Below are 25,033 nucleotides of genomic sequence, written 5' to 3'. Positions count from 1 at the left end.
GTGCTATTAACTCATCACGATTTTAATAATATGACTGATAGGTATGTAAACAGTATATTGTAGCAGTACAGTTACTGAACTTTCTATAAATTTAGTGTGCGCAAAGCCTGGAAAATGACTGAGTTACTGGAGTTGAAAGAGAAGATTCCACTTTGTTTGTCAGCAAAGTCCAGAGGTTAGGGTATCTGAGGATCTTCATTAGTTATCAGTTACAAGGGTTTTTAAGAAAGGTGAGCTTTACCTATACAGGGTTCGCAGCCTATGGATGTCGTGTGACACTAGCCAGGGTCAGAGTCGAGAAAACTGGATAAATGTATATTTGTTTGAAATCTTGCACTGAAAGCCGTTCATGAAAATAGCTAGAGAAAGCTGAGATGTACAATATATCCTGTTAGCTAACCACCGGAGAAACTGTCTCATGGACTTTCATATACATGTTATCCTTAAACTCTCCAAGTGGATGGCTTTATTTTCCACATATAGAATTACATCATGTTTTCCTCTAGTGCTGTATCAGAAGTCATTTACAGATTTATTTATTTTTTTACAAATTCTTGTGAACCATTCATTCATTATTAACATTTTTACCTGCTAAAAGGCAATCTGTCAGTAGGATCAACACTATAAGCTATCTATTTGGGCATGCAGGTCAAATGAAGTTCAATAAAATGATACCTTGAGATCTGCGATCCGATGTTTTATTCCAGAGAAATCCACATTTTTCTTAATATGTAAATGAGCTGTTAAGATCTATGGGCTGGACACAAGTCTGCGGGACAATTAGAGCTTATTTTAAATGAAAGACTGTCAGTCATTATATGTCTGACACTGGTAACACCCCCTGTGAGAGAACAGATTCCATTTTATGCCTGTGTTCTCAAACTTGTCATTCAACTCCTGTGTCATGGTGATCAAATAACACTGATGGGCGGAGAAGTTTCCTTTTTCTATTCACGCCCCTAAAGTTCCTATTTGCATCATGTTTTTGAGGGAACTCTTCCTTTGTCTGTGACACTGCTTAAGTAGCTTGCATGTGCTAATAAAGCAGAAATCCTGAATACACCATACAAGGTTATGCTGTATTGATTTTCCCGAGCGCTTGTAAAACAAATCTTATTAATTTGGAGTTAAAAAGGGATAGAAGAGAGTGTATTTTGCTCATACCCACTTTCATTTAAAATGAGCTCTTGAGGCAGATTCTCATACAGATTAGATATTACCAGCTCATTTACATATTAAGAAAAGTGTGAATTTTTATATAATAAGAAATAGTATCGCAGATATCAAAGTATAATTTTGTTCAGCTTCCTATGACTTAATGTCCATATAGATTACTTAGGAGGGTTGATCCTACTGACAGATTCCCTTTAAATATTTAATTTCATTTTGCCCTAGACAAATAATGGCAACAAAAAAATTGATCTAAGTGCTTTATATCAGTATTTTCAGATAAATTATCAATATAATACTGAAAAGACCTGAGAATGTCTCTTTCCTAATTCCGATGCTGAAAATGATTGATAGCATATTAAGACATTAAGAAAGGATATCTTCAGCTGACTGTGACAATTGGCTCCACACTAGAGATGTCGGTTCTACCTGAAGTGACATTTGTGACAGATTCAGCAGGCTGAGAGCCGTTACCTTGTTTAAAGTTACAATTTTCAGTCCAGGCATGGCGAAATGGGGGTGAGATGGACCGTAGGGCATGGCTCTGGGCGGCACTCCTCTTCCTGCATACACAAAGCAGTGCTTTAAGTTCTGAGCGGAAGCTCTCGTTCAGCCAGCAATAGATGAATGGATTGTAGCAGGTGCTGCTCATGGCAAACCAATGAAAAGCAAAGTATAAAGCATTGTTGCTGCTGATGACTTTGCTGGACATTAGAACAAGGTAGCAGTTTAATGGAAACCAACAAACCGCAAAGACCACAACAACCAACATCAACATCTTTAGAGTCATCTTTTTCTTTCGACGATGGGCATAATACTGTTCCATGGTAATATCTCCTATGGCATTTCTCAGCCATAATTTCTTTGCCACCATGGTATAGGTGATTGAAATAACAATCAAAGGCAGGACATACAAAAGTACAAATGTGGCCAAGTCCAGATATTTCCAGAAGAGATCAGCTGGATATGGGAAACTGGGAAGACAGACCATTCTTACTGTGTTTCTGGAAAAGAACAGATTAAATGATTAAAGGGGAAAAAATCTAAATGTACATTTATGATTCCTCCTCCTTTATCCCCTTAAAGAGTACATTTCATCATATTCTTCATGTTGAACTGGACACAGGATCTAATAGTAGTTGCAGATCAGAATAAAACAATTTTTGTTTTTATTTTTTTTAGTCCGCCTCTCTAATGATGCAGGAGGTTAGACCAGGAGATCAGGCTGTCTGTCAAACATCTCACACACTGAGAAATCTGCTCTAAGCTATGATGGGCATGTTCTTCTTTACTCCTTATGATTCATCAGCAGCACCATACAGGGAGAAGTACACATCTCCAGTACAAACTATCTGATAACACCCACTTGGACTTAAGACAGTTAACTCTTTAGGTGCCAAATATTTTGACTGCTAATATCTCTGCAACAGAAAGGCGCGAAATTTAAAAAAAAAAAAAAAAACATTTATTCCATTCTGCAGCCAATATTACATGCTGTTGTCCAGTTCAACATGAAAAACGTTGTGAAAGGTTTACTTTAATTGATCAATTAAATTTCATATACATTACGTTACTTAATTGTAATATCAGCTACAAATCTAATTCTATACTACAAAACCAATGGTAACCTCATTGGTTGATATCAGCAAAACTTTTATTTTACTTTTAACCAACATCTGCAATTGTGTTAACTTTTTTGTATCAAACACAGATGTGCCAACCATTGCCTTTCTATGAATTTCATTAAGGATTGCGCTTTCTCAAGGTACAAATTCAATACAATACAATATTGCACCATATTTGCAAAACCAGGCTACAGTTACAATCACTTGGTGCCAGATATAGACTCATAAAGCGCAAACATCTCTCAAATATTGTGATTTTTTTTTTTCATCTTGAGAGATGTTGAAACAACAGTAATTGTAAGGAAGGATACATTTTATGTGTATTTTAACCACTAAAAGCAAATAAGACATTTGTATTGCTAAAAACAATACAAATCTATTTTCTCTTTGCTCCATTTACACTTTAGGCCATAGTATAATTGGGGTGTTCAATTTGAGCAATATTCCCTATAAGGCCCTAATCTAATATATATAATCGTCTTATCCCGTCTGTCTGTCCTTCTGTCCAGGAAATACCGCGTCGCTGATTGGTCTGCCCGAGGCCAATCAGCGACGCGGGATTTCAGAAAAAGATGGCGGCCGTTAGCGGCTCATCTGCCGCACGGAGGTCAGCGGCGATGCAGCCGGGAGATGACCGGCGCTAGTACCCCTCCTGACTACTCGTAGCCGAAGTACCCCGACCGGCGGCACCGCTGACCTCCATGCAGCTACCGTCGGGAGATCAGCGCCTAGGGCCGCTGATCTCCCGACGGCAAGCGTGAAGGGAGGACCGGGGAGCTGCGCCGCCGGTCGGGATACTTCTGCTGCGAGCAGACGGTCATCTCGCCGGCGGCGACCAATCAGCGATATTGGCGCCAAATTTAATCACCGCTCTGCTGATTGGTCGCGACCGCCAGCCGCGACCAATCAGCGATTTTGGCGCCAAATTTAAACACCGCTCTGCTGATTGGTTGTGGTTGCCGGCTGCGACCAATCAGCAATATTAGGGCCAAATTTAAACACCGCTTTGCTTATTGGTCGCGGTCACCGGCCGCGACCAATCAGAGATTTTGGCGCCAAATTTAAACACGCTCTCCGATCCTCACTAACACGGTTCGCTGATTGGTCACGGCCGCCGGCCGCGACCAATCAGCGATATTGGCGCCAAATTTAAACACCACTTTGCTTATTGGTCGCGGTCGCCGGCCGCGACCAATCAGCGATTTTGGCGTCAAATTTAAACACGCTCTCCGGTCCTCACTAACACGGTTTGCTGATTGGTCACGGCCGCCGGCCGCGACCAATCAGCGATATTGCCGCCAAATTTAAACACCGCTTTGCTGATTGGTTGTGGTTGCCGGCTGCGACCAATCAGCAATATTGGCGCCAAATTTAAACACCGCTTTGCTTATTGGTCACGGTTGCAACCAATCAGCGATTTTGGCGCCAAATTTAAACACGCTCTCCGGTCCTCATTAACACGGTTCGCTGATTGGTCGCCGGCCGCGACCAATCAGCGATTTTGGCGTCAAATTTAAACACGCTCTCCGGTCCTCACTAACACGGTTCGCTGATTGGTCACGGCCGCCGGCCGCGACCAATTAGCGATATTGGCGCCAAATTTAAACACCGCTTTGCTGATTGGTCGCGACCGCCAGCCGCGACCAATCAGCGATTTTGGCGCCAAATTTAAACACCGCTCTGCTGATTGGTTGTGGTTGCCGGCTGCGACCAATCAGCAATATTGGCGCCAAATTTAAACACCGCTTTGCTTATTGGTCACGGTTGCGACCAATCAGCGATTTTGGCGCCAAATTTAAACACGCTCTCCGATCCTCACTAACACGGTTCGCTGATTGGTCGCCGGCCGCGACCAATCAGCGATCTTGGCGCCAAATTTAAACACCACTCTGCTGATTGCGCCCGGTCGGCCGCATACACATTCTAGAATACCCAATGCGTTAGAATCGGGTCACCATCTAGTATAGTATATAGACATTGCAAAGTTGCTACCACTCTGTAAGTATGCCTTATGACCATCCATATCTAGTGATAGCTGTAATGAGGAGCCTTACTGAATTAATATCAAATAAAATAACGAAAGGGTATTCCAGCTTCCGCACATAAAGCTTACTCATTTTGTAAAGAGGTAGTCCAAGGCAAAGTAATTTTCCTTCTAAATCCCTATATATTTAGCGCCATAATCTAAACTATTTTCTAATTTACTTGCATTAAAAATTCCCTTTTGCTCTCTAACTACACTATCTAACTGTTATTCTAATTTTTCCCTACTTCCTTTCTAATGACTCTTTGTTTGAGTATCCCAGTGCATGCAGGAATATTCAAATGAATTGTCATCAGGTCACTGCCGCTGCTTCTGCCCTCTCCCGGAAACAAAGTATAGTCAGTGATGCTCATTTCAGGGGCTGGGCTAGTCCCTGCTCTGTCCCTGCACGATGTTCACTATCACAGCGTGCGCTTTGTTGTCGGCTCACATCAGTAGTAACAAGTCAGGAACAAAGTGGTGTCAAAATACTCGGTGTGCAGAAACCAGTGATGTCACTTGTGGGGCAGCGCTGGTCTCTGCACGCTAGGTATTCTGACATCACTTTGTGCTGGCTCGTCACTGCTGTTCCGAGCTGACAATTGTGCACATCGCACACTGCACAGCGCCCAGCGAGAGCAGGGACTAGCCCATCCCTAGTACGAGCATCACTGATGACTCTTTTTTTTCAGGGAGGGTGATGATGCTTTGTTTGAGTATCCCAGCATGCACTGGAGGTTCTCAAATGAAGAGTCACAGAAAGAAAGTACGGAAAAAAATAGAATAGCAGTTAGATAGTGTAGTTAGGGAAAGATAGGGGATTTTTAATTTAAGTATATAAGAAAATAGTTTTGATTATGGTACTAAATAGATAAGGACTTGGAATGAAAATGACTTTTGCTTCGGACCACTGCTTTAAGCAACTTTATGTCATGCTTTGTATATCAATATCTAAAGACTTTCAATATCCTTCAGAAATTCAATGAAAATGTTTTTATTTCCTTGTTGAAAGTGACAAGCCAGGTCTGATTTGTCACTTTCCACAAGGAGAAACGTTACCCCTTAGATCATAGTATAAGATTATATGCCATGGCACTGTCTATAGGAGACTAATGACTGCATTGTTAAAGTACTTCTAAAATGAAATGAGAATAAAATGTACATTTTACATTACAATTCAACCTTTATCAAGAAATGTCCACAGAGATCTGACTTTGTAATTATAACCTGTCATCGAGTTCTTAGTTCTGATATTGAAGCTGTCGTGCACAAACTGCATTTCATTTATAGGTAGAAAAAAACCTCCTGGAAATAACTTCAAGTGCAAGCTCATATTCTGAAAACAGAAGACATTTCTTTCTCATAACACTTGATAGAACTTCATCGTTCCACCGACATTCCCTGTAGAACAAATGTTTCTGTTCATGTAAATGCTCCTATTATTCTAATATAACATTTTCCTATTAGATTTATTTATAGCTGAAATTGTATTGGAGAGTAATATTTATATATGATATTTAGAAATAGAGGAACAAAGTATGATGTTTCTCAAAATGAGACCAGATCCAGCAACCTCTCAGTCAGCATTAAAATGAATTGTACTCAATGAAAGAATAATGGTGGCGCCATCTTACCCGATGTAAAACTGTTCTAACTTCTGGTAAACCGCGTGGGGCAATGAGAACCCACTTGCCATAAACCAAATGACAATAATACAGATAATTCCTTTCACTGTGGACATTCTAGGCTTCAGCGGATGCATTATAACCTGCAAGAAAAGAGACATTGATGAATCAGTAATGAATCAGCCAAACGTAAGTGTTCTGTATGTGACTACTGGGATAGGTTTAGGGCTATTCTCTTAGAGTCACCTTCATTTTGAAAATGATCTTTCTTATTCAACTCCAATTTAATAGTCTTGTGTTCATTCACATTACATGGCGTGTATTGATAGCATGTGTGTAACTAGCAATCATAGGGCCTTTTAGCAATATTTCAGGTTAGGTCCCACTTCAACATCATCATCAACAAGTTCAAGAAAGTGAAATTATTATGGCTTTCACACTAAATTTCTCTCTCCACCTACGCACCTCTTTATAGCTATTTTAACGTTGAACACTAGGATAATAATATGCATTTCTCCCAATCTATTGTGCCTGTTCTGACATAGAGCACTTTTTTTTCAGGTTACTATTTGATTATTTAGTTTATGTGATATAATGCGATTTCAACAACATAGCAGCTTCAAATACATAAAATATTAATGAATACCATTAGGAATCTTTACATCAGTTATATTTAAACTCCTACAACATTGGTGAGAGGAGATATAATGATGAACTTAAAGAGGTTTTCCCCGTAACAAAGTACATTTTTATCAACAGATCTTGGAATAATAATAAGTTCCACAATTGGATGTGTTTAGATAAAATGTTCCTGTGCTGAGATAATCTTATAAATGTGTTCCTGCTGTGTACTGTGTAATGGCTGTGTCTGACCGTACAGGAACATGGTCTGATCATACCACAGCTCCTGGGCAGGGGAGGATGCAAAAGAGTATATAGACAGGACAGAAGGGGATTACAGCTGCTTGTTCCTGTGAGCTAAAATATGCTTAAAAATAGGCAGGGAAATGTTTTAGCTAAGAGAAAGCAACAGCAATTCCATGCTGTTCTGTCTGTATACTCTCTTTTGTGTGTCCCCCCAGCATGTAGTAATTATTATTACTCCAAAATCTATTAATTAAAATGTACTTTACTCATAGGGCAACCCATTTTAATTTCAGGAATGCCCTTAAGTGTATTAAAGTGGTTGACTGGGCAAGAAGAAACATTTCCAAAAGGCTTAGATCTGTAAAAAAATAACAAACCAATTAATACTTACCTATCAGCATATTATACTATATGCATAAAACTATTGAGATACCTACACTTTACACCTACAAGAGCTTTTATGATATTTCATTGTATATGCAGACATTAACATTTTGCAGCTATGAGAAATTACACTTTTCTGGGAAGACTTTTTACAACTTATTGGAGAATGTCTGTGGGATTTGTATGCCCATTTACTCAGAAGAGCATTTGTGAGGTCAGATGCTGAGAGTGGAAAAAAGGCCCAAGTTCAAGATCCTCACAACAGATCATCCTCAACTCATGCAGCAGCCGTGTAATCCCGACTCCTCCTCGGCATCGCTACATACGGTATATATACATACATACAAATATATATATGCTTGAGAAACGGCTTATTAAACGTTTCGCTGGACTTTTGATAGTCTTCCATTTTTGAGTGCCACCTGCTTTCTTTATTTTTATGTTATCTGGTTTTTGGGCTACAACTAGTGGGATAGCATGGCACTTATCCTTTACTCTGAAGCTGGTGCAGCATCATTTTTCTGTAAATATATATACACATATAAACAGTATATAGATGCAATTACAATCCATTGTCATATATATATATATATATATATATATATATATATATATTTATATATACACACTGCTCAAAAAAATAAAGGGAACACTTAAACAACAGAATATAACTCCAAGTGAATCAAACTTTTGTGAAATCAAACTGTCCACTTAGGAAGCAACACTGATTGACAATCAATTTCACTTGCTGTTGTGCAAATGGAATAGACAATAGATGGAAATTATTGGCAATTATCAAGACACCCTCAATAAAGGAGTGGTTCTGCAGGTGGGGACCACAGACCACATCTCAGTACCAATGCTTTCTGGCTGATGTTTTAGTCACTTTTGAATGTTGGTTGCGCTTTCACACTCGTGGTAGCATGAGACGGACTCTACAACCCACAGAAGTTGCTCAGGTGGTGAAGCTCCTCCAGGATGGCACATCAATGCGAGCTGTGGCAAGAAGGTTTGCTGTGTCTGTCAGCGTAGTGTCCAGAGGCTGAAGGCGCTATCAAGAGACAGGCCAGTACACCAGGAGACGTGGAGGGGGCCATAGGAGGGAAACAATGCAGCAGCAGGACCGCTACCTCTGCCTTTGTGCAAGGATTAAAAGGAGGAGCACTGCCAGAGCCCTGCAAAATGACCTCCAGCAGCTCACAAATGTACATGTGTCTGCACAAACGGTTATAAACCGATTCCATGAGGGTGGTATGAAGGCCCAACATCCACAGATGGGGGTTGTGTTCACAGCCCAACACCGTGCAGGACGCTTGGCATTTGCCATAGAACACCAGGATTGGCAAAGTCGCCACTGGCGCCCTGTGCTCTTCATAGATGAAAGCAGGTTCACAGTGAGCACGTGACAGACGTGACAGAGTCTGGCGATGCCGTGGAGAGCGATCTGCTGCCTGCAACATCCTTCAACATGACTGGTTTGGCAGTGGGTCAGTAATGGTGTGGGGTGACATTTCTTTGGAGGGCTGCACAGACCTCCATGTGCTCGCCAGAGGTAGCCTGACTGCCATTAGGTACCGAGATGAGATACTCAGACTCCTTGTGAGACCATATGCTGCTGCGGTTGGCCCTGGGTTCCTCCAAATGCAGGACAATGCCAGACCTCATGTGGCTGGAGTGTGTCAGCAGTTCCTGCAAGATGAAGGCATTGAAGCTATGGACTGGCCCGCCCGTTCCCCAGACCTGAATCCGATTGAGCACATCTGGGACATCATGTCTCGCTCCATCCACCAACGTCACGTTGCACCACAGACTGTCCAGGAGTTGGCGGATGCTTTAGTCCAGGTTGGACCATCATTTATTTTTCAACAGGACAATAACCCCAAGCACACCACCATGCTGTGTAAGGGCTATTTGACCAAGAAGGAGAGTGATGGGGTGCTACGCCAGATGACCTGGCCTCCACAGTCACCAGACCTGAACCCAATCGAGATGGTTTGGGGTGAGCTGGACCGCAGAGTGAAGGCAAAAGGGCCAACAAGTGCTAAGCATCTCTGGGAACTCCTTCAAGATTGTTGGAAGACCATTTCCGGTGACTACCTCTTGAAGCTCATCAAGAGAATGCCAAGAGTGTGCAAAGCAGTCATCAAAGCAAAAGGTGGCTACTTTGAAGAACCTAGAATATAAGACATATTTTCAGTTGTTGCACACTTTTTTGTTAAGTATATAATTCCACATATGTTAATTCATAGTTTTGATGCCTTCAGTGTGAATGTACAATTTTCATAGTCATGAAAATACAGAAAAATCTTTCAATGAGAAGGTGTGTCCAAACTTTTGGTCTGTACTGTATATATATATATATATATATATATATATATATATACACACACAGTATATACATAGTATATATATGTATGTATATACAGGTGGAGATGCATTGGCGGAGTCGGAACTACAGTACTGCTATATAGATATACGACTACGTAGAGTTATTTTTGTAATGTATTCTTTATAGTTTGACATAACTTGGGCAGAACTGAGGCATGGAAGTATATACCATTTATATGATTTGTACAATATGGAAAAATATAAACTGAGTAACTGCTGCTGTGTGTGTATGTATGTGCAGTAAATACATATACTATATACATATTTGCATGCTAGAAATGAGGTTATAAATGGTTGTCTGAGAAATATTCTGTTATGCTGAATGCAATTGTGCAAGCAAATCATCAAGATCAACTGCTGTCAGCACCCTTTGCAATTGCCAACCAATAACATCCACTTCCTGCCATTGTAGCATGTTTAGGCGATGCAAGTTACTCCCAGCTGCATGAGTAACATATATCATGACATTGTCTTGTTGAAAAATAGCTCTTAGGATACTTTGGAGCAATGACTGTACCACTGGTTCCACGGTTCCATGACCAAATCAATATAATTTTGTTAGTGTACCTAGAATAAAGAAAGACTAGATGGGTCCAGCGCTAATGTACCTTATGCCACCCCACACCATAATCTCAGGAATAGGACTGGTGTGACTCTTCCTCATAAAGGACTCTTCATATGGGCAATGACATGAAGAGGCCTTAACGAGGTGCAATGTCACTGATTATAGGGTTAGATACATAGGAGTAGATTTAATTAAACTGGAGTACTATATGCTGGGCTTAATAATGGTGTATGTACCAGTAATACAATTTTAAGTCAGAAAAAGGATGGCAAAGATTTGCTGTAGAGTCTACACTGTATATTCTATAATATACATTCAGGCATTATCAATGGTAAATGTATTTGTCATAAATAACCTTGGCCCTTTCTGCTAGGCTTCACACAATTATGGTGTACAAATGGTGAGAACAATTATTTGTAAAAGTTTTTATACTAATTTCTGGTGTAAACACTTTACTAATTGTCCACCATTGATAACAGATAACATCACAAATAACATTCATAGGCTTCATTCAGAGGTTTGTGATTTTTCTTTTTACATAAAAACATTAACTGTTGTTCATCGAGGTTTTAAATCCAAGTTTCATAAGTGTTTGGTCCTTGTGTCAGTTTTTGCCATCAGTTTCATCAGTGCTTTTCACATATGGATGAATAAATAAATCACAACACTTCTCCTATACGTTGCAATGCAAAAGCCCCTTAGGAAATATAGTGTCACTAGGAAATGCTGTTACTAAAAAATAAAATGTTACAGAAATGTGTCTGAAACACATAGGGGCATGTTTACCAATGCTGTTTAATTTTTAGTCAGTGCAAACTTATACTTGACACTCTTAAAATTTACCAAATTTATCGTAGTGGTTATTGGTGTTTGATAAATTTAGCACATGTTTAGAATGTCCAGAGTAAGTTTATGCCACCTATTTGTTGGATTATATTGTCCCAAAAATTTGCACTAGAATCTTGGTTCACCATGTCACAAACTAGGCCCATTTTCCCCTAAACCACATCCTCTCTTAGCCAAGTCACTCCCCTCCTTGTTGGATAAAACAAGGGGCAAGTTATAAACACAACACATGAAAGGCATGAAAGTTTTGGGTACAAATTACGGCAGAATTCTTGCACATTTATCTTGATAAATCTCTCCCATAGTGCTTCTGACAAACGTTATTAAAACCTTGACAAAATTAGTGGATATGAACAAGGCCTAAACAAGTTATCTGTTTATTGGGGTCTAAACAAGAAATCGGATGCCCCTCACCCATTCAAGTCTATGGGTGCATGTAAATCATTGGACTGCATTCGGATGACATGAGAGTGCAGTCCGATTAACATAGACTTACAGAATGGGGAAGATGAAAAAATTTTGTTCCCCATCCTCCTCTCACAATGTTCTCCAATTCTTTCACCCGAGAGAATCAGATCATACCATGCTGAAACTTGGATCAAACTCTACAACACACCCTAATTGCATGTCTGGCAGTTAGTGCTAGGGCTCGACAAACCTAATGATACACTAGCATATTTGCCATGCCAACAGTACGCTGCATTTAGAAAAGAATATAAGTCCAAAAAACACCATCAAAATGTCACAGATATAATGTAGAAGTTGTATATGTACTTTAAAATGTTTTCTTATAGACTTTAAAATGACCACAGCATTTCTCATCTAAAAAGATATAATTAAACAATGGTAATTCAATGTTAAATTCAGTTTAATGGCTCACCAAATGAGCATCAAGCACATTATTAATATATTTGAATGAAGAAGGTTTTGGAGTTTACAAAGCAATGGAGAAAAACACTAAATGTACAATTTTTATTATAAAGTGGATATATCAAACATCTACACACACTTGTTAATATTTTTACTCACACTGAGGCCTGTTGCACTTTACTTCTAATCAGACTAAATTTTTTCAGAAGGTGGTAACTGCAGGTATAGGAGACTGATACTACAGAGGAAAGGAAGATTGAGTTAAAGTTCCACAACCACTTCAAATGGAGACCTGCCTGAAGTTAAGGAAGAGGCATAGTAATTATGGACAAAAACTGTCCATAGTGGAGGATGTGCCATTTATCTAGGTGGCCATTGATGTAGGAGCATTAAAACAGCTCTAAAGACCAATCTGACCTCAAAGGGGGTTGACACCTCTCTGTCAATGCAGCTTTCGTCACACACTGACCAGCTCTTCTGCCCATACAATGGCTGCTGATGGAGCTACATGTAACCAGACCTGTCCATCAGCTCCTCCAATAGAAAACCGTTTTTTATGTGAGGTGCTTTATAATTGGAAGAGGCTGATTGACAGGTCTAGTCACATGTTCCTCCGCCAGCAGCCATTTTATGGACAGAACTGCTGGTCAGTTTGTGAGGAAAGCAGCACTAACAAGAGAAAATGGCTAATTCCTTTAAGTATACTTATTGATTTTGGGATGATTGGCTGAGGAGAAATCCGTAGAAATATCCAGAATATTACCATAGGACTTACAGCACTATTACAAGAACAGAAGCCTGAGTGTAGTGAAGATAGGCCACTGTAATTGATATGTATTGTACGGCCACCTCTGACACCGCACACACCACCTTTACTATGGTACTTCAGAGTGTAGTCTAGTGGAAGCCAATAGCTGCTACCTCAAATGAGCGATATCCTGGACATCCTGTGACTGTAATAATTTTTAGGCAAGATTCATATCATATATGTATAAAATATATGTATAATATATCACATACACCCTGCTCATGAGTGGACCCAGGAAGGAAGAGAATAATGTTCCAACCCCCATCCCCATGGCTGGACTGTATATAATGAATTATTTCCTTGATGTGACACAAGTTGGGGACCGAAGCCAATTGGACTTGTGAATATTCTGACTCGTGTTGGGAGCAGAAAAGGAATTTCTTACAGAGAACTGCTAAGTATAGGACTTTACTGCTCTTTCACCTTTTGTTTTCATAACTGTAAATTGCACCTTTAATGTCTGTTATTTCCCTATTTTTATACATAGTAAGTACTGTACTTTTTGTGTATTTCTGTATTGAAGCCTAAATTTTTAATCACTTTGCCTTGTTGCCCTAAATAACCTAAGAGTCTCTGTAAAGACTAAGTGCTAGTTTATCACGTGACCCGCGGACTGTGAGTACATTGTGTGCATTACTTTGGGACTTACCGCTCTTTCAGTAGTGACAGCAATGAGAGTCTTGGGTGTGTGGACTGGTTGCGGCCCTCCATCTGGTTGGTTGCCTGTAGTGGAAGGTGTGTCAGAGCCCTATTTTACTATTTCTACTCTGGGGAAATTGATGCCTCTGTAGTGATGTCTGACCCTAACTTTTGGAAATGTTTGGACTACAAGTTGGGTCTCCTTCATGTGTATTGCCTGAATGTTGCAGGGCTCTCAGAGCACCAGACATACACCTGTCACTTATCCACCTGTTGTTATGATAGGCTACAAGCACTAAGGAAAGACAGGAGATCTGTCCCTACAATAGAACTAAGCTAGATCCCTACGATGTAACGGGGAACCTGATCCTGCGATCAGACCCGCTAAAGTCCTCAGCTAGTCTGAACGAAGACCTATAGATGTGAGGGAGGGATCCCTACAAGAACTAGGGACTGGGAGAAAGATGGACACCTCCTAGCAGAAATTGTAGCAGTAAAAAGACAAACACACAACATAGAACATAAAGGTCAAAAGACCTAGCTAAACTGACTGAGAAAGGTTACAAAGCACCTGGCTAGCTTAAGAGTAGAAATTACAATGAAGTCCAGAATGGCCAGAAGGGTGGAGCAGGATTAAATAGGCAAAAAGGTCATGTGACCAGCAAAATAGAAAAAAACTAACAGGAGAGTTCTAACACCTGTCGCTTATCCACAATGTTTAAGCTAGAAATGCTGGTCCAACACCTGTCCCAGACCCTGTCTCATACCTCCATGCTGCTCAATTATACTATTTCTACTCTGGGTCAGTTGGGAGGTTGGAGAGTTGTGAAGCAGGGAGAAACAAGGATAATTGGGGTGCAACCTCTGAGGACTGTACTGTGTGTGATGTTAAGGTGGAGGAAGAGGAGGAGAGGCCACTTGATGCAGCGCTTGCCATCCACTGGAGCACACGCTGTTTCTGGCCCTCATCTATAAGGCGTACCACTGTGTGACTGCCAAAGAAAAGGAGTGGAGCAGCCCGTCCAGTAACAGACGCTATCAGCTGTCTTTAGATAGGACGAGACAGTGTTTGTTCAGTAGAGCTTTCAGTAACATTATCACTAGTGATGAGCGAGCACTAAAATACTCGGGTACTCATTGCTCGGGTCAAGCAAATTGGAATACTTGGGTGCTCGACCCGAGCAACAAGCCCAATGTAAGTCTATGGGAAACTAAAGCATTTTTCAGGCGGCTCCCCCCGGCGGTCCGCAGCGGGTCTAAAAATTGCCCAAACCAATGGGAACAGTGCTCAAATGACATGGGGACAGCATGGGGAAGAACCCTGGAAGCATTTCTGACTACCAGATCACTGCTGTCAGCAATGTGGTCAGAGTATTACACCACTTTAATGGACTCACAATAAAACAAACAAAAACTAAACCAAAATTGATTTTCCTGGGAAATATGTTAAGGAACATTCTTTCCGGGGTAATGACTTGTATATAAGGCAAAATAAATAACCAAAAACAAAAATACTCCTCCACAACTTGGGCTATGTTCACACATAGCGTTGTTGATGCATTTTTGCACTTTTGAATTGCTTTCAACCAAGACAAATGCATTCACCAGGAAATGTCATTTTAATATTTTACAACCTTATCTGCCCATGTGGTGTGTGACACATCATCAGACACATGCATACAGTGCTGAAAAGACATGGGAACAGCATGGGGAAGACCTCTGGAAGCATCTCTGACTTCCAGGTCACTGCCTAAAAGTGTGCCCATCATAAGTGATCCTTGGCGCATGCGAAGATGCCTTCTGCCATGCACCTGACGTTGCAGACTTGCAACAATCACCGTCCACGTCCTTGTCCCACTGCAGCGTTCAGTTGTCCATACCCCATTCCTTGGAATGCAAACGCAAGTATGCAGGCAGCCACCCACCCACCCACAGGCTGCAATACTATACTGCCAAATTTTTGACAGCTGCTTGCACTTGAAATGTGGCCTTTTAGGCTCGTGGAGGAGGAAGCTTTTCACAACCTCATGCCGGCGGCAGCCGGGTGTCCATACTCGGTCCCCAGCCGCCACTATATTTCCCGGTATTGCCTCTGCCTTATACAAGCACGGGTCCCACAACATTACCCGTGCCCTTCCCAGTGCACTTAATGGAAGGACCGCCTAACCACAAACACGTGGACAGGTGAATGTGGCCAGGGATGGTACGGAGCCAGTCCACAACTTTCTTGGCTGAGAGTTGTATTTAGCTCGGTGAAAGGACTTCCATAGAGGCAAACCGTATCTACCCTGCGTGTCATTTCTCCCAGAAAGTCCTCTAAAGCTGCTTGCACTGCAATGTGGCCTGAAAATGACTGCTGGTACTTTTCTGTGGGAATCTGCTTGCCTCCTATCAGCCTGGAATATTTCCAGCAAACTATGGAACGACGCCATGGTATTAGCACTGCCCCCAGTACCAGTAGCGAAGCCATCCCCAATTTCTTTCTCAGGAATTTTATTTGGTAGACTGAGTGGCTGCTCAAATACATTTTCTCACAAAGGATCTGAAGATAGAGTGGCAGTAGGTGCAAGTTTCTCCAGCCTGTTCGATATTAGAGGGTGAACGGCACCACATTGGATCAGTGGTTAGCACTGAAGCCTTGCAGCGCTGGGATCCTGGGTTCAAATTCCAGCAAGGACAACATCTGCAAGGACTTTGTATGTTCTCCCCGTGTTTGCATGTGTTTCCTCGTCATCAGTAAAAAAAACAGCCATAGAGTGTCCGGGAACCTTCCCACACACTTTTCTTAGCCAGGACTGCTTCTCGGCAGGGTTGGACGGTCCCACCAGTGAATCCTCTGGTGTGCCTTGGCTTCTACCTCAGGATAGTTCATAATAGCGCTAACTCTGCAGCTGCTATGGGGCTCTTGAGCGGGTGAGAAAGGTTAACCCTCTGCTATCCCGGCTGTCATTTCTCCGTCACCAGGTTCCGCCCATTGTCACACACGACCATGCCTGGCTGTATGTTCAGCGGTGAGAGCCACAGATCAGGCTGCTGTGTTACAGCTTTTAACAACTCTGCAGCGCTGTGAGGTTTGTCAATTAAGCATTAAGCATGTTATCTTCAGCACAGCCTATTGCCGCTTGGCCAAGGCAGTGCTGCAGTGCTGTCAGCTTGTGACTGATGTGGTCATTTCGGAGATGGAGGAGGAGGTGCATGAGCTGAACAATGTGATTACATTGAGGTTAAATTGGTGACGCTGTTTTTATACTAAAGAAAGATCCTATTGTTTTGGGTTTTTTTACATTATTTTTTAAGACAAATGCATTCACCGGGAAATATCATTTGAACATTTTACAACCTTATCTGGCAATGTGGTGTGTGACACATCATCAGACACATCCTGTTTTACTGATGATGGAGGGACTCTGAAAGTCATCAAGCCTATTTTACAGGGACATCAGACGGCCCTTACTATTCTTAAAAGGCCAGCAGTCAGCCCTATCTATTGTTAGAGAGCGATCAGCCGGCTATACTTTGTTGTTCCCATTATTAACAAGTGGGTCTCCTATACTGTTATTGCGTATCCAGTGACTGCAAGGGCTGCCAAAAATTTGGATGCAACCCAATACCCCTTTGAAGAGACATAGAGGAGGGTCTCAGTAAAAAAAATGTTCCCATTATAAAGGAGCAGGTCTCCTATAGTGGTAATGCCCATGCTGTGACTGCAAGGGCTGCCAAAATTTGGGAAAAACTCCACTAAGAATTTAAAGAAACAGAGCAGGGCCACAGTAACAAGGTACGACATGTTCCCATTAGAAAGGAGAGGGTCTGCAATACAGTTATAGGGTATGCAGTGAGTCCAACGGCTGACCAATTTTAGGAAAAACCCCACTAAGAATTTAAAGACACACAGAGCAGGACCACAGTAACAAGTACGACATGTTCCCATTAGAAAGGAGAGGGTCTGCTATGCAGTTATAGGGTATGCAGTGAGTCCAACGGCTGACCAAATTTAGGAAAAACCCCAATAAGAATTTAAAGACACATAGAGCAGGGCCACAGCAACGACAAATTCCCATTAGAAAGGAGAGAGTCTCCCATAGTTTTGGCCTATGCAGTGAATGCAAGGGCTGCCAAAAATTTGGAGGCACTTCAATGACCCTTGGAAGAAACGTTGGGGAGGGCTTCATAAAAAAATGTTGCCATTAGAAAGGAGCGGGCCTCCTATACTTGTAATGCCCACGCACTAAGTGTATGGGCTGACAAACATTTACCCCTGGGGGGTATACATGAACATGCTGTATAAAAAAAGGCCTCAGGGCCTGTGCGATGGGAGGGTCTCAGAAAACTCTCCCAGAACTTTGACAGTGTTCCCCTGCCTCTGCTGGATTGAATTTGTGTCTATCTCGCCTGTACACCTTGGTTGTCCAACGAAGTGTGCCCTCTGCCGCCAGCATTTTCAGATGGGAATTTTTTTAATAGTTCAGCAACAAGGGCCTTCTGGTACTGCCCCATTTTTGTAGACCTGACCGCCTCAGGAATAAGAGATATAAAGTTCTCCTTGTAGCGTGGGTCTCGAAGTGTCACCAACCAGTAATGACTGTCACCCAAAATTTTGAGAACGCGAGGGTCATGGGAAAGGCAGCGTAACATAAACTCAGCCATGCGTGCCAGACTACAAACAGGCAAGACTTCCGTGTCCTCACCAAGAGGATTACTGAGCATGCTCTCCTCCTCCTCCTCTCTGTCCTCTGGCCATCCATGCTGAACAGACGGTATGACAGCTCTGCAGGTAGTACCGTCTATAGTGTATGAAGCTAGCTCCTGTGCTGCCTCCTCCTCCTCCTCTTCCTCATTGTCACCCAATCCACGTTGGGATGAGATGAGGCTTGGCTGTGTGTAATCACCCTGCATGCTTCCTTGCTCCATCTCATCGTGCTCCGCCTGCAATGCATCTTCTTTGATTGTGAGCAGAGAGCGTTTCAGAAGACAGAGAAGTGGGATGGTGACGCTAATTATGGCGTCATCCCCGCTCACCATCTTGGTGGAGTCCTCAAAGTTTTGGAGGATGGTGCATATGTCTGACATCCATGTCCACTCCTGAGGTCTTATGTGTGGAGTCTGAACTGAATACCGACGGCCTTGTTGATGCTGGTACTCAACAACTGCCCTCTTCTGCTCACAAATCTTTCCCAACATCTGCAGTATAGAGTTCCAACATGTGGGGACATCACACACCAGTCTGTGAGCCGGAAGATGCAAATGCTGCTGAAACACTGCAAGGGTGGCGGAAGCTGTAGCTGACTTTCTAAAATGGGCACACAGACGGCGTACTTTAACAAGCAAATCCGGCAGCTCCGGGTAGGATTTGTGAAACCGCTGAACCACGAGGTTAAGCAAATGGGCCAGGCATGGTACGTCTGTGAGCTCGCCTCGCCTCAGAGCCGCCACCAGGTTCCCGCCATTGTCTCACACGACCATGCCTGGCTGTAGGCTCAGCGGTGTGAGCCACAGATCTGCCTGCTCTTTCAGAGCTGTCCACAACTCTTCAGCATTGTGCGGTTTGTCACCTAAGCATATTAGCTTCAGAACAGCCTGTTGCCGCTTGGCCGAGGCAGTGCTGCTGTGCTTCCAGCTTGTGACTGATGTGGTCATTTCGGAGATGGAGGCTGAAGAGGAGGAGGAGGCTGAGGAGGATGAGGTTCAGGAGCTGTAGACCATGGGGGCAACCCTGATTGACCTAGGGCCTGCAATCCTTGGCGTCAGGAGGACGTGTTCCGTCCCAAGGTCCGTCTGGGTCCCGGCATCCACTATGTTAACCCAGTGTGCCGACAGCGAGATGTACTGTCCCTGCCCACAAGCACTTGTCCACGTGTCCGTGGTTAGGTGGACTTTACTGCTAACTGCGTTGTTGAGAGCACAGCTACTGTTTTGGGACACGTGCTTGTGTAATGCGGGGAAGGCACACCGGGAGAAATAGTGGCGGCTGGGGACCGAGTACCGAGGGACGGCCGCCGCCATCAGGTTGCGGAATGCTTCCATCTGCACGAGCCTAAAAGGCAACATTTCGAGCGCAAGCAGTCATGAGAATTTAGTAGTGTGGCCTGTGGGGCGTTGGCTGCATATTTGCGCTTGCGTTCGTTCCAAGGACTGAGATATGGATAACTGAATGCTGAGCTGGGACAAGGACATGGACGTGCTTCCTGATGCTGCTACTTGAGAGTGTGCAACGACAGGTGCAGGGCAGGAGGCGTCTTCGCATGCACCATGGACAGGGGATTGGCTTGCATGCACAACAGCGGAAGAAGCAATGGTGCCACCCGCAGACACTGTATCTGGACACTGGGGTTCGGTCCACAAAGTCGGGTGCTTTGCTGCCATGTGCCTGATCATGCTGGTGGTGGTCAGGCTGGTCATTTTGCCGCCCCTGCTGATGCTGGCCTGGCAGGTGGTGCAAATCGCCTTTTTGGAGTTATCGGCAGAGTCTTTAAAAAACAACCAGACTCGGGAAGACCTAACAGTTGTACTGGCAACTTCCTTCGTGTTGTTGTTAAGGGGAACGGTTGACTGCCTCCTGTCTGCAGCCACCACACTGCTTCTTCCTGTCTGTTGGGGTGCTCTGCCTCCCTACCCCTGTGTGCTGCTGTCCTCGCTCTGCATGTCCTCCTGCCAGGTTGGGTCAGTTACTATATCATCCACCACCTCATCTTTCACTTCCGCACCCTGGTCCTCCTCCTGACTTTCTGGCAATTGTGTCTCATCGTCGTCCACCTCTTGTGACACTTTCCCACCGTCGCCTTCGTGTGACTGTGGCTGCTCAAATATTTGGGCATCGCTACGCGCGATCTCCTCTTGCCCCGCTTCAAGTGTACCGGGTGATAGGCCCGAATCTATAAATAGAAAAGTGAACAGCTCTTCAGAGTGTCCAAGTATGGGATCAGTTGTCTCTAGGAACTCGGCAAGGTGGAAGGAAGGAGGATCAGGGTGAGGAATATGCGGTCCAGACTCACTGCTACTGAGACTTGACCATGTGGAAGACAGGGTGGTGGTGATGGTGGCTAAGTGATTGAAAGAATTATCCGCTACCCAACCAATAACCTTTTGACACTGCTCTGGGTTTAATAGTGGTGTGCTGCGGTCCCCTAGAAAATGAGACAGGAAGGTCAGGCGAGAAGAAGTGGGTGTTTGTTGTGGCACAATTTCGGCTTGCCCACGGCCTTGTCCTCGGCCTCTGCATGCACCATTACCATCATGTCCAGTTCCCTGTCCCTTGCCACGTGCCTTGCCCATTTTAAATGGAGGACAGTATCTTCCACGCTCACTACAAATGACTGAGTTTGGAGCGAACTTATATGTGATCCGTGTGATAGAGAAAACAGAGTTTTAAATACCTGGCCTGTAGGTAAGTAGTTTGAACAGCAAACTTCGGTGAATTGCTTCACTGACACACTAAAAGAAATTTTTAATGGAGGCCAGAAATGGCAGTATTTTCTGACAACGTATATGTGATCCGTTTGATGGAGAAAACACAGTTTTAAATAGCTGGATTTCTAGCACTCTAATATGGAAAGGACCTGGCTGTATTCTGCAGTGCCAACAAGCAAATGCCGCAGAAAAAATGGTGTTCTCTGGATTTCTTTTTTAAGATCCAAAGAAAAGTATTCCTGGCCCCTGAGACCTGGGCCTTTGTATAGAAATATCTAACAGCAGCAGAAGGCTGAATTGGAATGGAGCCGCTTGTGCTATATGCACTGCAGTCTGCTATATACACTGCCTGCCTATACACCCTGCCTGCCTGATATCTCTGCAGATGGATTAGTCCTCAGAAGGACTTTTTGTTAAGATGGTTTTGTGTAATGTACGGTTTTTCTCCCTACACTACCTAATAGACAAGCAAATCTGTCCCTGACGCAGCAGCACCTCTCCCAAAACAAGCAAATGGCGCAGAAAAACGGTGTTCTCTGGATTGCTTTTTACGCAAATAATGAGGATCAAGATCCAAGGAAAAGCATTCCTGGCCCCTGAAACTTGGGCCTTTGTATAGAAATATCTAACAGCAGCAGAAGGCAGAATTGGAATGGAGCCTCTTGTGCTATATGCACTGCAGTCTGCTATATACACAGCCTGCCTATACACCCTGCCTGCCTGATATCTCTGCAGATGGATTAGTCCTCAGAAGGACTGTTTGTTAAGATGGATATGTGTAATGTACCATTTTTCTCCTTACACTACCTAATACACGATCAAATCTCTCCCTGACACAGCAGCAGCTCTCCCTACACTGTCTGATCCGGAGTGACTGTGACGAGCATGGCGGCGCCAGGTCTGATATAGACCTGATGACGCTGTGCGGCCAGTGAATCACTGTAATGCCCACAACCAACATGGCTACGGAATTACAGTGCATGGCAGGCAATCCCTGCATGTTCATTGGCTCTCTAAAGAGCGCCAAACATGCAGGAAAGGGACCCGAGTTCCAGCCCGAGCAACCCGGAAATACTCGGCGAGCGCCAAGCATCTCGAGCAGTGAGATGCTCGGGTGAGCACCGAGCAGTAGCGAGCATGCTCGCTCATCACTAATTATCACCTACCCCACGTATACCTTGAACACGAAACTTATTCCACCTTTCGACCACAACCTCGCTTTTTCCCACTCATGTTGAATGTACCTTTCCCCTCTTTTAACCAGCTGTTTCACAACCCTAGGCCCAGATCTGTCAGTCACCTGTCACTAAATTAACAATCAGAATTTCTTTGCTGAGATAGTGTGGCTGGACCACACAATTAGCACAAAGGATTTAGATGCTGAAATGTGGACTCGTGTTTGGACCACACTATTAGCAGAAAGGATTTAGATTCTGAAATGTGGACTCCTGGATGGACCACACTATTAGCAGAAAGGATTTAGATTCTGAAATGTTGAGTGGTGTCTGGACCACACTATTTGCATAAAGGATTTAGATTCTGAAATGTGGACTCCTGGATGGACCACACTATTAGCAGAAAGGATTTAGATTCTGAAATGTTGAGTGGTGTCTGGACCACACTATTTGCACAAAGGATTTAGATTCTGAAATAAGGTTTGGTGTCTGTACCACACTATTAGCAGAAAGATTTAGATTCTGTAATGCGGAATGGTGTCTGGACCACACTATTAGCATAAACGATTTAGATTAGGAAATGTGGACTCCTGGCAATCTGACCTGGTGTTGGTAAGGCATTATCTTTTACTGTGATGTTTTTTTTAAATAATGCCCAATGTTAGCCATTTTTAATGTTTAGTGTTAGGACTCGCAAATATGAGGACCCTTGACGTTGGGTTGCGAGCTTGCGTATTTTGGCCAAAATATCGACCAATACCTCATGTGGTGTATTTATCTTATACACTATTTTTCATCTTTTTTGAACATTTCTTTTTTGCACATTTTTATGCAGGATGCGGCCAGGCCTCTTTACTGTTGGCTGGGTGAATTGGGGCGTCTGTCCTGTGGGGGTGCGCGTATATAGTGCTGGGCAACCCGCCTGATCTAATAGTATGGGCGTCATCAATAGGCTGCAAGCCAGACACTGTGCATCACACATATCTGTGTGACTGGTGCCCTAAGCAAATTCCATTGGTGTGCATGTATAATACTACACAGTCACCCCCTCCATGAATTGGTAGGTTAGTGAGTGGCTGTCTGCATCAGTATCCTGCACATGTGCTGCCCCCGCCTTTATAATGGAGGCTTGCTGCAACCTGCAGTGCATTGGCAATCAGACCTGGTGTTGGTAAGGCATTATCTTTTACTGTGATGTTTTTCTGGACCACTCTACTAGCAAAAAGGATTTAGATTCCAAAATGTGGCCTGGTGTTTGGACCATACTATTAGCCCAAAGGATTTAGATTCTGAAATGTGGACTGGTGGCTGGACCCCACTATTAGCAGAAAGGATTTAGATTCTGAAATATGGTCTCCTGGCTGGACCACACTATGAGCACAAAGGATTTAGATTCTGAAATATGGCCTGTTATCTGGACCACACAATTAGTAGAAAGGATTTAGATTCTGAAATGTGGATTCCTGGCTGGACCACACTATTAGCAGAAACAATTTCGATTCTGAAGTGTGACCTGGTGTCTGGACCACACTATTAGCAGAAAGGATTTAGATTCTAAAGCGTTGCCTGGTGTCTGGACCGCACTATCAGCAGAAAGGGTTTAGATTCTGAAATGTGGATTACTGGCTGGACCACAGTATTATCAGAAAGGATTTAGATTCTGAAATATGACCTGGTGTCTGGACCACACTATTATCAGAAAGGATTTAGATTCTGGAATGTGGCCTGGTGTCTGAACCACACTATCAGCAGAAAGGATTTAGATTGTGAAATGTGGACTGATGTCTGGACCACACAATTAGAAGAAAGGATTTAGATTCTGAAATGGGGCCTGGTGTCTGGACCACACTATTAGCAGAAAAGATTTAGACTTTGAAATGTGGACTCCTGGTTGGACCACACTATTAGCAGAAAGGTTTTATATTCTGAAATGTGAACTCCTGGCTGGTCCACACAACTAGCACAAATGATTTAGATGCTTGAAGGTCGATTTGACACAGGATCCTATCTAACTGAACTAGCTGACAATAAACCACCTAGCTAACTATCTGACTACTTGCAGCAGCAGGAACAGCCTCTCTGCACTGTTAGACTGACAAAATTGCACCAAAACAATATGTCTTCTTTTTATTTGGAGAGGGGCATGTGACTTCCAATGACACAAGCCCTTGTGTCTGAATGTTGTGGGTGGTTTCTGTGTCCTAATTGGCTGCCGGAATTTCCAGACATTAAGTTTAAGAACAAAATAAATAAATAAATACAGTCCGCTGCTCCTCTAACCTCTCCTCACACCATCCCCTCATCAAACACGTCCCCTCCGCTCATCATACAGCACCACTATTCTAGCCAAAGTTTTAGCAAAAGTATTAGTGGAAACACGATCATTTACCGAACTTTGGCCGAATTTTGCCGATTTTGAGGAAAATGCTCAAGAATCCGAACACAAATCCTAATGTGCAATGTTTGTGCCGACTTTGACATTGGTGAACGTTTTCCTAACAAATTCGCTCATCTCTAGTGGTGACGGCGGCTCGTCACATTCATGACAAGATGTAGCATTCACTATGCTACAACTCTTACTTGAGCTAGGACTGGAGTAGGATTTCTGGCAAGGCGCACGCAGAGGTGCACGCCACTTATC

The 25,033-nt window shown here is 43.2% G+C and overlaps 1 protein-coding gene across 1 annotated transcript in view; it reads right to left on the bottom strand.

The window, feature by feature from the left end:
- Positions 1-315: 315 nt before the first annotated feature.
- Positions 316-25,033, bottom strand: part of LOC141153171 (G-protein coupled receptor 83-like) — a 254,630-nt gene continuing 229,912 nt past the window's right edge. The window contains exons 3-4 of the mRNA XM_073637871.1: positions 6,453-6,586; positions 316-2,174 (exon numbers count right to left, since the gene is read on the bottom strand). Coding sequence (XP_073493972.1) covers positions 1,553-2,174; positions 6,453-6,586 — 756 coding nt within the window. The 3' untranslated portion in view covers positions 316-1,552. The remainder of the gene's footprint in view (positions 2,175-6,452; positions 6,587-25,033) is intronic.

The sequence above is a fragment of the Phyllobates terribilis genome, unplaced genomic scaffold, assembly GCF_046119375.1.
Source record: "Phyllobates terribilis strain yellow unplaced genomic scaffold, ASM4611937v1 Scaffold_7__3_contigs__length_470593459, whole genome shotgun sequence".
Classification (NCBI taxonomy): Eukaryota; Metazoa; Chordata; class Amphibia; order Anura; family Dendrobatidae; genus Phyllobates; species Phyllobates terribilis.
The sequence above is the reverse complement of the archived record's forward strand: the minus strand, read 5'-3'. Positions and strand labels throughout refer to the sequence as shown.